At 38.6% G+C, this 13,163-nt stretch overlaps 1 protein-coding gene across 14 annotated transcripts in view; it reads left to right on the forward strand.

Annotated features, from left to right (window-relative positions):
* The first annotated feature begins 8,758 nt into the window (after positions 1–8,758).
* Positions 8,759–13,163, forward strand: part of ARID1B (AT-rich interaction domain 1B) — a 398,456-nt gene continuing 394,051 nt past the window's right edge. For 6 of the 14 annotated variants that reach the window (XM_074948671.1, XM_074948674.1, XM_074948664.1 and 3 more), the window contains exon 1: positions 8,759–10,514. In XM_074948671.1, the coding sequence (XP_074804772.1) occupies positions 8,787–10,514 (1,728 nt within the window). In that variant the 5' untranslated portion in view covers positions 8,759–8,786. The remainder of the gene's footprint in view (positions 10,515–13,163) is intronic. The other 8 variants (XM_074948665.1, XM_074948673.1, XM_074948668.1 and 5 more) reach the window with 2 other exon arrangements.

Here is a 13,163-nt window from a genome sequence, read left to right on the forward strand (position 1 = left end):
GGGCAACCAGAACTGCATGCAGTATTCAAGCTGTGGGCATACCGTGGATATTTATAGTGGCATTATGATATTTGTCTCCTTATCTATCCCCTTCCTACTGCTTCCTAACATTGTTAGCTTTTTGAATCCTGTTGCACATTGAGTATGTTTTCAGAGAACTATCCTCGATGACTCCAAGATCTCTTTCTTGAATGGTAACAGCCAATTTAGACCCCATCATTTTGTACGTTTAGTTGGGATTATGTTTTTCATTGTTCATTACTTTTATTTATCAACAATGAATTTCATGTGCCATTTTGTGGCCTAGTCACCCAGTTGTATTGTGTGAGATCCCTATGCCCACTAAGTCAGTGGCCAGAAAATGGTGATATGGAACTGTTGGGAGTTTCTTCAAGGGGCAAGTAAAGTGTGCTTCATGGTTGACCAACACTTTCAGAATCGTAGAAGACAGTTATAGCTGGATCAAGAATCTGACTAGGTCAGAAAATATGCAAATATTTAATATTGAATAGATCCACTGAAAAGGAGAGATCAAAGCCAGGGCTGTCTTAGTAGCCCAAAAACAAATTGAGACAATCTGAGAATTTGTTTTCTGTTAACCCACAATTTTCCTAAAAGCCATATTAGGAATGGTTTGTTTGGGATCAGCAACAAAGCTAAAAACAAAAAAAGCTTCTTGTCAGTTTCCAATTCTTTGATGACTTTGTAGCAGATAGATTTATTAGTTCAGCTCAGTACATTGTTGGTTTTTTTCTTAAATAACTAGGTGATATTCTGGATTAGTAACCTGGTATTTTAAATTTTTATAATCAAATTCATTTTAAGTTTAAATAAGAAAAAAATAACCATTCTAAGGGCCTGATCCTGGGAAACCTTATTACCATTCAAGTTCTCTCAATTAATTTAACGGGATAACTCATAGGAGTAAAGATTACTTACATAAGTAAAGACTTGCAGGTGCTAAATTAGTAAACTTTGAGGTTTTAAATGTTCATGTTATAAAATTATTCACTTCCACTATTTAAAAAGCTCTTAGAAGTGTTGAAGCAAGGGACCAATATAATGAAGGATGCTTTTATGGAGAAATGTATTGACCCTCCAAGAAAGGTTTGATCATGGCTTTGAGAGGCAGTCATAATGTGACAGAGGGGATGAACAGCAGTTGGTTGAAGCATTCTGTTTGCAGAGGACAGAGACGGGCAGAATGCCTCCTTGGAGAGTACAGTATTAACTGATAACTACAGCACCCTTTAGGAGCACATTGTTCTCTAGTGCCAGCTTCCATCTACTAGTAGCACAGGGGACAGAGCCATGACTATGCTTTCTCCATCAGGTGTGTGGATTGTCTTCAGACACATTAAGCTCTGCCCCCTCTTCTCATATACTTAGAGAATGCACACACCAGCATTTTGACTGCCTCCCACATAAGTGCACATGGGAGAGGAAAAAATCAATCTAGATTTCCCATCTCACATACTTGCAAAAGAGCTGCCACAACCTAGCCACAACCTAGCCATTTAGAGAACCCAGCTACTCTATAAGAGTAGGAAGGATTGTCCAGTGGTTAGGGTGCTAGACTGGGATTTGGGTTCAGTTCCCTGCTCCATCACAGACTTCCTGTGTTAGCTTGGGCATGTCTGTCTGTCTCAGTTCCCTATGTGTACAATGGGGTATAAGACAACTTCTCACAGAAGGGTTGTGAGAATAAATACATAAAGACTGTGGTGCTCAGATACTACACTAATGTGGGCCATATAAGTACCTACCATAAATAGAACAGGGTATCTGAGGCAGCACCATAATTGTGACTCCCACAGATATTCAAGAGTGTGAATACTTCTAAAGATAGAGCAAAAAAATCTCTAATTTGTGAAAGTTTTTTTTTCTTTATTTTAGATTTAAATCCAGAGATTCATGGCTTTAGATGTGCATATGCTACACCCAGAAGAAATTTCGTAGTGAAGGTCACAATAATATCCTCCATGAAACAGCAGGTCATAACCATCATGTAGAGTAAGGTTGCTTATGTTATTTTGAAATATTAAATCTGATGACAGATTACTGTACCAGTTTAATTAAGAATGAAAACTATGTCTTTGACCTGGAAATCTCTGGTGATCCAACAAGTTTATGACAGAGGGGGAAAATGTTTATTCTCTTACTAAGGGCCTGATCCAATGACCACTGAAGTCAATCAGAGTCTTTCAATTGTCTCTAGTGAGCTTAGGATCAGGCCTTAAACCTCCAGGGGTGAACAGTTGTGTTCTGTTTGCTCTACAGTGTCTTGTTACAGATTCTAAGATTTGCTTTTCTTTTTCTTGGGTGAACGTAGTTTAGTTATCACATACACTGACAATTTTTAATTCAAGATTGGATTTTTTTCTAAAAGATATGCTCTAAGAATTATTTTGGGGAAGTTTTATTGCCTGTGTTATACAGGAGGTCAGACAAAATGATCAAAATGGTCCCTTTGGGTTTTGTAATCTATGAACCCATGTTCAAATTGGGTAAGTAAATGTTGCTATATGAACTTTAACTTTTTATTTCCTTATTTTTGTCTTTAAATTCACAATCTTAACTTTGCATTTAGATATCTTTTGGAATTCACATGTTTATATGCTTGAATCTTACCTGGCTTTAACTTCTTCCAATTTTGGTTAATTACCCTCTTTACCTTCGTGTGGCTGATGAGATGGGAATGCTGTACATCTCTATCAATTCACTCTCTTACCTCAGGGAGTTTACAGTAAGGACATGCTTAAGTTCCATTCCTAAAAAGGGATGCTTTTCTGAATCTGAGCCTTACTCTCTAACCTAAGTATAAAGTTCTTTAAATCTTAAAAACATTAACACAAAGTATGATCCTGACAAGATACACCCACTTTTTGCTCCCATTCTGATGTAACATGTGGTATAATGTTTATACCCAATTTGTTACCATCATTCAAAGTATAGACTTGTTTAAAAGATTTTTTTAAAATGTTAAAAACTAAAAATACTGGGGTGAAATCTTGCCTGCCAACTTTCAGCCTGGAGTGAATCCTTACATTCATATTGTAAACTCCAGGAAAAAATAAAGAAAATTCAAGTGCGAATGCACCAACAGTTACAGTATCAAAAACCCTGGAATAGACAGGATAGCTGCAAATGGTAATAAAATCTTGAACAACAACAACAACTAAAATCTATAATCACATATAGGGAAAATAAGAAAACAATCAACATAAGAATATTTTTTGTGAAGATAATCCATGGCATTAGCACTATTTTTGGGAGGGGAGGTGGCGGCCTAACTCTGCCACCCTTAATCACACTGAGTAATACCTTACTCTGCAAATTAGTCCCATTTTAATTAAATCTCCTCTCCCACCCCCTACCCCCACCAACATCCCTATGATGTCCTGTCTACATGGGGGGGGGAAATTGACCAAAATAGTTATTCTGGAAAATGTAGCCATTCTGGAATAATTTCCCCATATGGAGAGTATTCTTGAATAAAATCCACTGTTATTCTGGAACAGTTTTTTCCTCAACAGGTATGCTGCTCAATTTCCCTGTTTAGATGAGGCCTTAATTTTATTACTGATGAACATTTTAACTCAACACCAATTTAAAAACAAAACTTCTGAAATGGTTTTACTTATGTTATTACAAATAACACACAAGTTTACTGTAATTTAAAGGAATTAGTGAAAACAATTTTTAATTTTTTTTTTTTAGTTTCTCTGTGAATTTGACAGTGCTTTGTGTATAGTCAGTTTCACTGTTTTCCCCTATATATCAGCCAGGTCCTGATCCTACTATTGACTCCATGTGAGTGGACCCCTAAAGCTGCATGAAGGAAATTGCAGTCTTTCCCCCTTTTTGTTTGTTTGGATCTCACATAGCAACAAGGGGAGAAAGGAAACTTTAAGTACAGGAAAATAGGAAACAACAAAGACAAGAGGATTTGGGGGCTGATATAGTACCTGAAACTACTTTCCACTTTAAAAAAAAAAAACACTGATTAAGTTAACATGACCATGACTTACCGTTCTTTTGAAGACAGGATGTATGGCCTTCTCTTACACTCCCAAGAAATACAATACTGTTCCCAAACAATGGCACAGGAAACAGAATTCTTGGGGTGTTCTCTCAAGTGTTCATAGATTCAGAATGAATGAAGTTGGCAGCCAGCTATACCCACTATTATTGCAAAGTGTAAGATTGTTTTTTTTTTAATTGCTCATGCTGTTCCACCAAAGTACAGAGCCTCAAAAACTGTTCATTATAAAGACCTCAGTTCAGCAAAGCATTTAACCAGGCTCTTAACTTTAAACAAGTGAATAATCTTGGTGATTTCAATGGGATTATTCACATGTGTAGAATTAAGCACGTGTTTAAATGTTTTACTGAACTGGGCTCTAAATCTTGTAGGAAAACAATTGTTCATGTAAAATTTCCCTAATGAAATAATGAATGATTTTCTTGAAATAAAGACAGTAATGTTTTGAAGTCCTTTTGGTTACAGACAGCCAAAATAAATTGATTAAACTGCCCAGTATTAGTGGCATCTGAAGAGTGGATTTTAATCAAATGGCAGAATGTGTCACTCTCACACATGAGGCTACAAGCTTTTGGTAAACACTGTATACTTTAAAACGTATTAAGATTAGATAGGATGAAATTATTATACTTTACAAGAACAGGTTATTGCATATTGGCTGTTACTCAATTGTAGTTGTTCATGCATCCTATTAATTACTAATATATAAAATAAATATAGGTAATACAAATTAGTGATCTCTCATTGCATTTGCTCTGTGATTTTCAACCGAACCCCACCTTGAGCGTCACATAAAGCTAAATTCAAAGCACTGTGCTAGCTGTGTATTTGTGTGTGTGTGTTTTAACTCATAATTTTTTCTTTTAGGGTCTGATCTATGTCTTACTGAAATCAACGGAAAGGCTTGCATTTATTTCAATATGATTTGGGTAGGGTCTTTAACTAATGAAAGAAGTAAGTGATAATTTAATAAGTCTGAATTTTTAAACCTTGGTTGTTTATGGTTTCCCCCCCCTTAAATCACTGCAAATCTAAAATAACTAGAATACAGAAAAATACGGTGAATTTGTGAACTGTGTTACCTAGACGTGTAGTGGAATTAACTAGAAAACCAAATTGTTAAACCCAAACAGGGACTTTATGTAAAATAATTTTGCAGAGTACACTGATTAGCTGGACCAGATACAAAAAAGTCTTGAACCTCCAGTTGGGCCATAGAGTCTTAACCCTTACTAAAAAAAAAAAAAAAAATAGAACCCCAAAACAGAATGGTTTTTTTCCCTACCTTCTCTAACAGTAATAAGACCTTAGCACTGTCAAAATATTGGTTTATATGCTATATATCTGTTTACTGTTACCATTTATAACATTAAAAAGCCACTGTTCTGACCAGACAAAAAGGTGGCTGCCTTAGTGCTGTGAAATGTGTATGGCTTTCATACTGGACCAGCTATACAGAGATGTCTTGGGAATCTGTATAGATGTTATAGTTAGTGTAATAAACAGTAAATTTAGAAAATTAGATTGTTAATCCTGGAAATGGATCCCAAATACAGGAGTATTAAATTTATCAGAAAAATCAACATCCATCATGTTACAGAGCAATAGTTTATGAAAGAGAAACAGTGTTAAATTAATATAGATTTATACAAAATAATTCAATTGAAATATGAAGTTGAAATCATGCATTTGTAGTATTAAACATTAGATTTCATAATTTTGTAACAGACACTATACATGACAATTACAGCTCTTTACGTTATATGCATATATATTTATAATTTGTACAACAGAGAGAGCTTTTGGAAAGGATAATTTGAATTTAACATATACTGCCACTCATCATCTGAGCAAAGATGGTACGAGGTATTTCAACATTATTTGTGATCTAAAAAACAAAACTGAACCATAGTTGCTTTGTGTTGTGCTTCACTTGCACAGACTGCAGTGCCTTCTGTCTGCTTTTGGGTGTGGCATCTGCCATTGGGGAGGAAAAACTGGCATGTGTTGCCTTTTATAGCAGACTGATTTCATTGTGTTGAGGGCCTCTATTTTACAGCCTTAATTCCAATCTTGTAGCTGAGTTGCTAAAACAAATGTAATGAAAAAGACTGAGTAGTGTAAACTTTTCATTTTTTGAGGTTCATCATTTTCCCCAGGAAAATATTTTAAAAGTACATCTGCATTAAACTTCATGGCTTATTTTTCTGTTCAGAACTAGTGAAATAAGTCAGAAAGTATTGAAATCCTCAAGTGAGCTACCGTCAATACATCTTATCAGATTTGTGTGTGTGTATATATATATATATCTGCTTGAATATAAATGCCTAAAAGCATAAATGTGTAATTGATTTTATATTTTATTTTAGAATACACATATAAATAAATATGCACAAGTAGACATCTATATTTATATTTGCATATGAAAGCCTTAAAAAATAATCCTATGTGGTTTAATGTGTATAATTAGTACGTGTTTGAATATAGAAAAGAAGAAAATCTAGGAGAAAATGTCAAAAAGGCTCACTAACAAAGATGTAGTATTCTCTTGGCAAAAGCTGATGAATGATTTGGCATGAATTCATCTTATAGTTCTGTTACTCTCTCTTCTACAAAGATGATATACCCCCTTTCTAGCAGTTTGCATAGAACTGCAATTTGTTGTTGTTACAGACTGTAATGACCCTTGGGTACGCACCTGATTCCCCCCACTAGAATTACTCACTGATTTTTTTCTACTCTATTGGTTTCTATTAACTATATAGCATTTTTGCACTTGCACAGAGTCCAAAAAAATAAAAAGAAAAAAAGGAAGAGTGAGAAAGAATTGAAATAGAAGTAATATCAACATGTAGTTGAAGAATTTTGAGACTTTTACAAACTCAATTCATACTGGAAAATCCTAATGTTTTCTTACTTAGCTATGCAGAAAAAATCAGTGGATAGTGGGCTCACATTGTTCATACATTTATCAACATTCTGTCATGAAGAGTCTGTTCTTTAATGTTTTCACAGTGGAAATACAAAAAAAAATCTTCCTACTCATTATTACATCATTCATGATATGCTATGTTTTATGTTCTGTCATTATTAACAAGTCTTCTATTTAGTGAGCTGAAAATCTGAAAATGCTGCTATTTAACAGATTTTAATAAAATATTAATTTCAATCTATTTTAGATTCCTGTTAAATTGCCTAAATATCATTAATATCTTGCTTGTGTCCATGAAAGAATATTTTATCTTCCAACTGCTTTTATGAGCTGAATGCGGTGTTTGACTGTTACATTTGCACTGATCAAGTTCTCAGTTGTATTAAGACAATTATTAAAAAAAAATCAACTACCAATAGCTGCTGAAATCCGCTATATAAACGTAAGTCATTAGGAGTAAAAGTTGCTTTTATCATATATTGTATTTTATATTACTACATTTTCATGAGTGTTTTGGATATACTAGAAAATAATGTTGTTTGGGGACACAATTATAGGACTGAAAATATTTCATTTTCCTTGGGAGCCCTCTTGATCTGCATATAAATACATAGAACATGTTCCAAACAGCTCCATATGTAATGCTTACATTAAAAGCATCATTAGCACAAATGATCATTAGAATTTTGAGACAGCTGGACACTACAGACTATTGCAAAAATGCCATTACTGCAGAATTTTATGTTAAATTTTTCAAAATATTCCACTTACATCTTTTTTAAAAGTATTTTTATTTTTTCATAAAACAATTTGGAGGCAGAACATTTTAGTGTCATAAAATTAGAAAGGTTTTGACTGTTGCATACTGACTTCAGGAACAGAGTTTAGATTTTGAAAGTTTGACCAATTTATCTTTTAGTCCAATAAAATCTATTACCAATGTTTTCTTTTCTTTCTATGGGTGTCTACAGCCCTCACTCCAAAAATACATATGCAAAAAGCCAAATTCATCCCTGATGTAACACCTTTTACTTCAGTTGAATTACACCAGGGCTGAATTTGATCCGGTGATGCTTAGTTAGCCTTTTTGGTTAAGATCATTTGTCACATCAGCTTAATATTCCATTGTCTATGGAAGACTAGATTTCCAAGGGAGTGACTGAAGGGTTATCTCCATCTCTAACCACTACCATTCTTGACGGGCAAAAAATACGAAAGGGGAGAGTGCATCCTTTTGCATTAGCAGAAGCAGCTGCCCTGGTTCGGGGCTGTTGACGGTTGTAATGTGCGTCTCTCTCTGACTCCCTCAGTGTGCCACCGCTAAAGCTGAGCAGGAGGAGGAGGGGAAAATCCAGTCCGGGTTTTCCAAGTGTACAGGAGTAATCAGAGAGAAGTGGATAATAGTTGTTAGAGCTCGCTCTCTCTCTCATGCCATGCTGGGCCAGATAGGCTCAGTCAGACGTGTATTTACCCATATCCGGGTTAGAGAGGAAAAGAAAAAAAAGTTTCATTTAAACCTGAACAAAAAACTTTCAACATGAAATCACACAACAGGAACAGGCACAGACCGTAAGGCATTCTTACCATTTCTAATCTCAATCACGGACTTGGGGAGGGGAATTTTTATAATTTTTTTTGTGTAGAATGATCAGGAGGGGTTGCTGTTTATTCAAATAAGTTTATCCCCCCCCGTTTCTCTTTTTGGCCCTCTCCTTTTCTGTGCCCCTCCCCCCCGTTTCGCTTTATTTTATTTTATTTTATTTTTGAGGGTGGGTGTTGGATTTTTTCTTTCGGACTGGCAATGTTGCAATGATCATGGCCGCGCAAGTAGCAGCGGCTCCAGCGGGTGCGAAGAACAACAAGGGCAAAACCCCGAGTTTGCCGGGCAACTTGAGCCAGGATCTCAGCTCGGGGGGAGCAGCAGCCGCCGCAGCCGCTGGGGGACCTGGACCGGGCTCCATGCTGGGGGTCGGAGATGGGACCAACAGCAGCAGCCTGAATAATGTAGATCACCATCTCCTGCACCACCATAATGAACTGAACATGGCCAATAATGCAACTTCTGCTGCTGCCACCGGTAATAATAACAACAACGCTAACACCAGCAGTAGCTGCAGCTCCTCTTCGGAGTCGGCTCTGAAAGAAGGTGGAAGCTCATCGGGGTTACCGTCTTCTTCTTCTTCTTCCTCCTCCTCCAACCCGGGCTCGGCCATGGAGACGGGGCTGCTCCCCAACCACAAACTGAAAAACGTTGGAGGCGATCACCCTGCTGCACCTCCCCACCACCACCATGCCCACCACCCTCATCACCATGCCCACCACCACCATGCCCACCACCAGCACCACCACCACCATGCACTACAGCAGCAACTAAATCAATTCCAGCAGCAGCAGCCGCCGCCTCAGCACCATCCGATGCAGAATAACAACAGCCTCGGCGGCAGCGGCGGCAACAACAACAACGGCGGTGGCGGCGCTGCTCAGCCCAGTGCAGACATGGAGCAGCAGCAACATGGAGGAAAAGACAGTGTTTTGGGAAATCAGGCCGAGCCCCCGCCGCCGCCGCAGCAGCAGCAAATGCTGAATAAAGGGGGCGAGGAGGAAGAGCTGCCCAGCAAAATGGGAGAGCAGATCGGCGGCCGCTACGATCACCCCAGCTTGGGACCTTTGGGCGGGCAGCAGCAGCAGCAGCAGCCCCAGAGCGCTGGGAGCGGCAGCGGCAATAGTAGCCTCGGCGGCGGGAGCGGGGGAGGCGGCGGCGGCCCCTCCGCGGTGGGTGTCTCGGAGTTTAACAGCTATTACGGCAACCCTGCCCCTGCCAGCAGCGCTACAGCGAGCCGAGCCGGGCCTTGCTTTGATCAACATGGCGGACAACAAAGCCCCGGGATGGGGCTGATGCACCCCACGGCGGCCCCCAACAGCATGGACCCCCTGCAGAACTCCCACGAGGGTTACCCCAACAGCCAGTACAACCACTACCCTGGCTACGGCCGGGCCGGCGGCGCCGCAGCGGGAGGAGCAGGAGCGGCGGCGGCGGCGGTAGCAGCCGCGGCTGCAGCAGGAGCTGGAGGAGGCGGCTATGGGGGCTCGTCCTCTGGCTACGGGGTGCTGAGCTCCCCCCGGCAGCAGGGCAGCAGCATGATGATGGGCCCAGGTGGAGGGGCCAGCCTTGGCAAGGCTGCTGCGACTTCTGGGGCTGGAGGCTTTCAGAGATTTTCCGGGCAGAACCAGCACCCGTCCGGGGCCACCCCTACCTTGAACCAGCTGCTCACTTCCCCCAGCCCCATGATGAGGAGCTATGGCAGCAGCTACCCTGATTACAGCAACCCCAGTGCCCCACCACAGCAGCAGCCACAACCCCAGGCAGCGGCGGCAGCCCCAGGAAGCCAGCAGGCAGCAGCGGGCATGGGCATGGGCATGGGCAAAGACATGGGCTCCCAGTATGGATCTGCAAACCCAGCCTGGGCAGCAGCACAACAAAGAGCTCATCCAGCTATGAGCCCTGGAAGCACTGGTCAGACCATCAGCAGAACCCAGGTAACCACCAGAAACCCCCCTCCCCCTATATAGTTTAAATGTGTGTCTGGAACCTAGTTTCTCTCCAATTTACTTTTTCCCCCTGGGCCATCTGAACTACTTGCTGCCTCCATAACAGGGTTTGGTAAGGCACAGTGTCCGACTGATTAGATTGGAGGCTTCCGACAGACGGTTTTACTGTACAAAATTACACTATTCGGTTACACGATCGAACAGCATAAAGTTTTCCTCCAGTTTGAAATAGAGATTTGGAGATATAAGGCCCCGAGGAAAAGCAGTTTGGGGTGAGGATAGCTTGTTTTTTTAGCTACACTGTCAGATTCTGGAAAATAACGTTGACTGCCCTCTGTTAGAATGTTTGTAGGCAGAGCAGATAACTTTAATACCCTTTTAGCAAAGTAGTTTTATTGCCGATGAAGATATTGTGGTGAAATCCAGCAAAAATGCAGTCAGGTTGCTTTTGCTATTTGAAGTGTGAGGGCCATAATCATGAACATTCATTTAATAGGCATGGAGGTGCGTTAGATACCTCATTCTTGTATATTTGCCCCAGACATCCACACGAGAATGAGATGTAAATAAGTGTTGTGTTTAAAGTGAATATGATACACACATATTATTATTCCCATTTTGAAATAATTCATACTTTGATGAAGAGACTGGAAGAGTCCTTTAAATAAACAGATCCAGATATTGAGAGCTCTGCTTGTTTTGACTAATGTACACGTCCCTGATAAATTAAATCCAAGAAATTACAAATTGATATCAGATCATGGTTGGATTATGTTTATGCAGATAGCTTGTTTGCCATCATCAAAGTTATAGGGGTTGGTTAGGAAATGGTCTGAACTCCACATTTCTTGCTAGCGGTCTGAGCCTAAAGAGTGACTTGATCTCCTTTGCAAGGTTTGGAATTTGAATTGTGGAGGTAAACTGGCTGTAATAGTCTCCAGACAGCTGCCTCTGAGTTGACATCTAATCTGCCATCTGATTGGCTCCTCTCTCACCATTGGGCATTTAGCACTGCTGATGTAAATAGAAGTGCTGAGCAGTACAGTCACAAAAATTCTTGCCACAAATAATAACTGAGCAGTATCGCTCGCAGATGCAAAAGTTAAACATTGTTAGAAGAAGCTGAAACAATGAGCAACCATATTTATACAGTGGAGGGTTCATGTGCCTCAACAAAAATTATGCTTGTGAACAGTATAGTGAAAAGCCAGTGGCATCTTATTTATTTTTTTAATTCGGTTGTTAGGTGATGGTTTTTCTGGGTGTTGATTTTAGATTTAATATGCCTTCATTTTTATAGCAAATCAGACTTGCAGACAAAAATATAATAGCATGGCTTGGATGAGGATTCAGTAATTTCAAGTGGTATTTATTTGAACCTTTATGCCTCTTACTAAACATATTTTAATGTAAAAATGTGCTAGTTACGAAAGGAAACTAGATATTTTTGTGATTTAATCTTAATTTAAAGATCATCCTATGGTCTCAGTTTATTTCGGTGTCTAACATTTACAGCGGTCATAGCCCTGTGTTTGTAGGTTGGGTTTTTTATTTATTTGTGGCACCCTATATGTGAACATATATAGCATATTATAAAAAGGGAGAAGAAGCCATTCAAACTATCAGTGATTTTTATGTCACTGTTTATGAATCCAGATACTTAAAAAAATCTGTCTTACATTTGAATTGTTGGGGGGCAAAGATATATCAGGAAAAATATTTAATTATTTTTGTATACAAATACATAATGAGCTTATGCTTGAATTCTCCATAGGAAAATAAACTGTTTAAAAATGAGTGATAATGCATTCAAGTTTTGTGGGGTTCCTTCTCCCTCTGCAAGATTTTGTTTTTAATAACTGTTAAGTCTTTTAATAGGTTTTAAGAATTAGGACTAATAGAAATTAGTACAGGTGTATGCTTTTAGCGACACTAATCTGTTGTTGTATTTTACCGTAAAAGAAATTTTAAAATGAGCATGTCCTAGAGCAGATATTGGTTTTTGTAGTGAATGATGGACTGACCTTAATAATGTGAACCTTGGACAGAATGAAAATGTTTGTCTTTTGTCTACAGACCATTACTGCAGTGTTTTACTTCCTATTTTGTTTTTTTCCTTGCTATTTCAGATGGGGAAATAAGAATTTCATGAATGTTGTTTTTTTCCCTTTTTTAATTTGGACTGGTAAAAGGGTCATAAGGAACCATAAAATAATGAAGCTTCATATGCATAACCTTTCACAGTTAATTAAACATGATTTGCATTGTCAGCTTGCTTTTAAACATAGGTAGTTTAAAATTTACAGCTTTAAAAGCTAGGAGAAAATGTATTACGACAGATGTAGGCACATGTTACTTCTGAGTGTGGGTTTTTTTTTTTATGGCAGGAATTGTACAAGAAATTTTTTATTGTATTTGAGACTAAATTAATTATGTCTTCAGTATGACCCTTGTTAATACTTTTTTATATTTATGGGTCTATGTCTTGTTACACAGTGTTTGTTTCATTTTCGTATTATATGGTTTACATATAAGACATAGTGTACCAAGGTACTGTCCTTTGATATTTCCTATAATGTTTGTAATAAAGAGAAGTCATTCTTCAGTAATATTTTTGTTCCTTTTTAATTACAGTTT

The sequence above is a fragment of the Natator depressus genome, chromosome 3 (assembly GCF_965152275.1).
Source record: "Natator depressus isolate rNatDep1 chromosome 3, rNatDep2.hap1, whole genome shotgun sequence".
NCBI classification, from domain to species: domain Eukaryota; kingdom Metazoa; phylum Chordata; order Testudines; family Cheloniidae; genus Natator; species Natator depressus.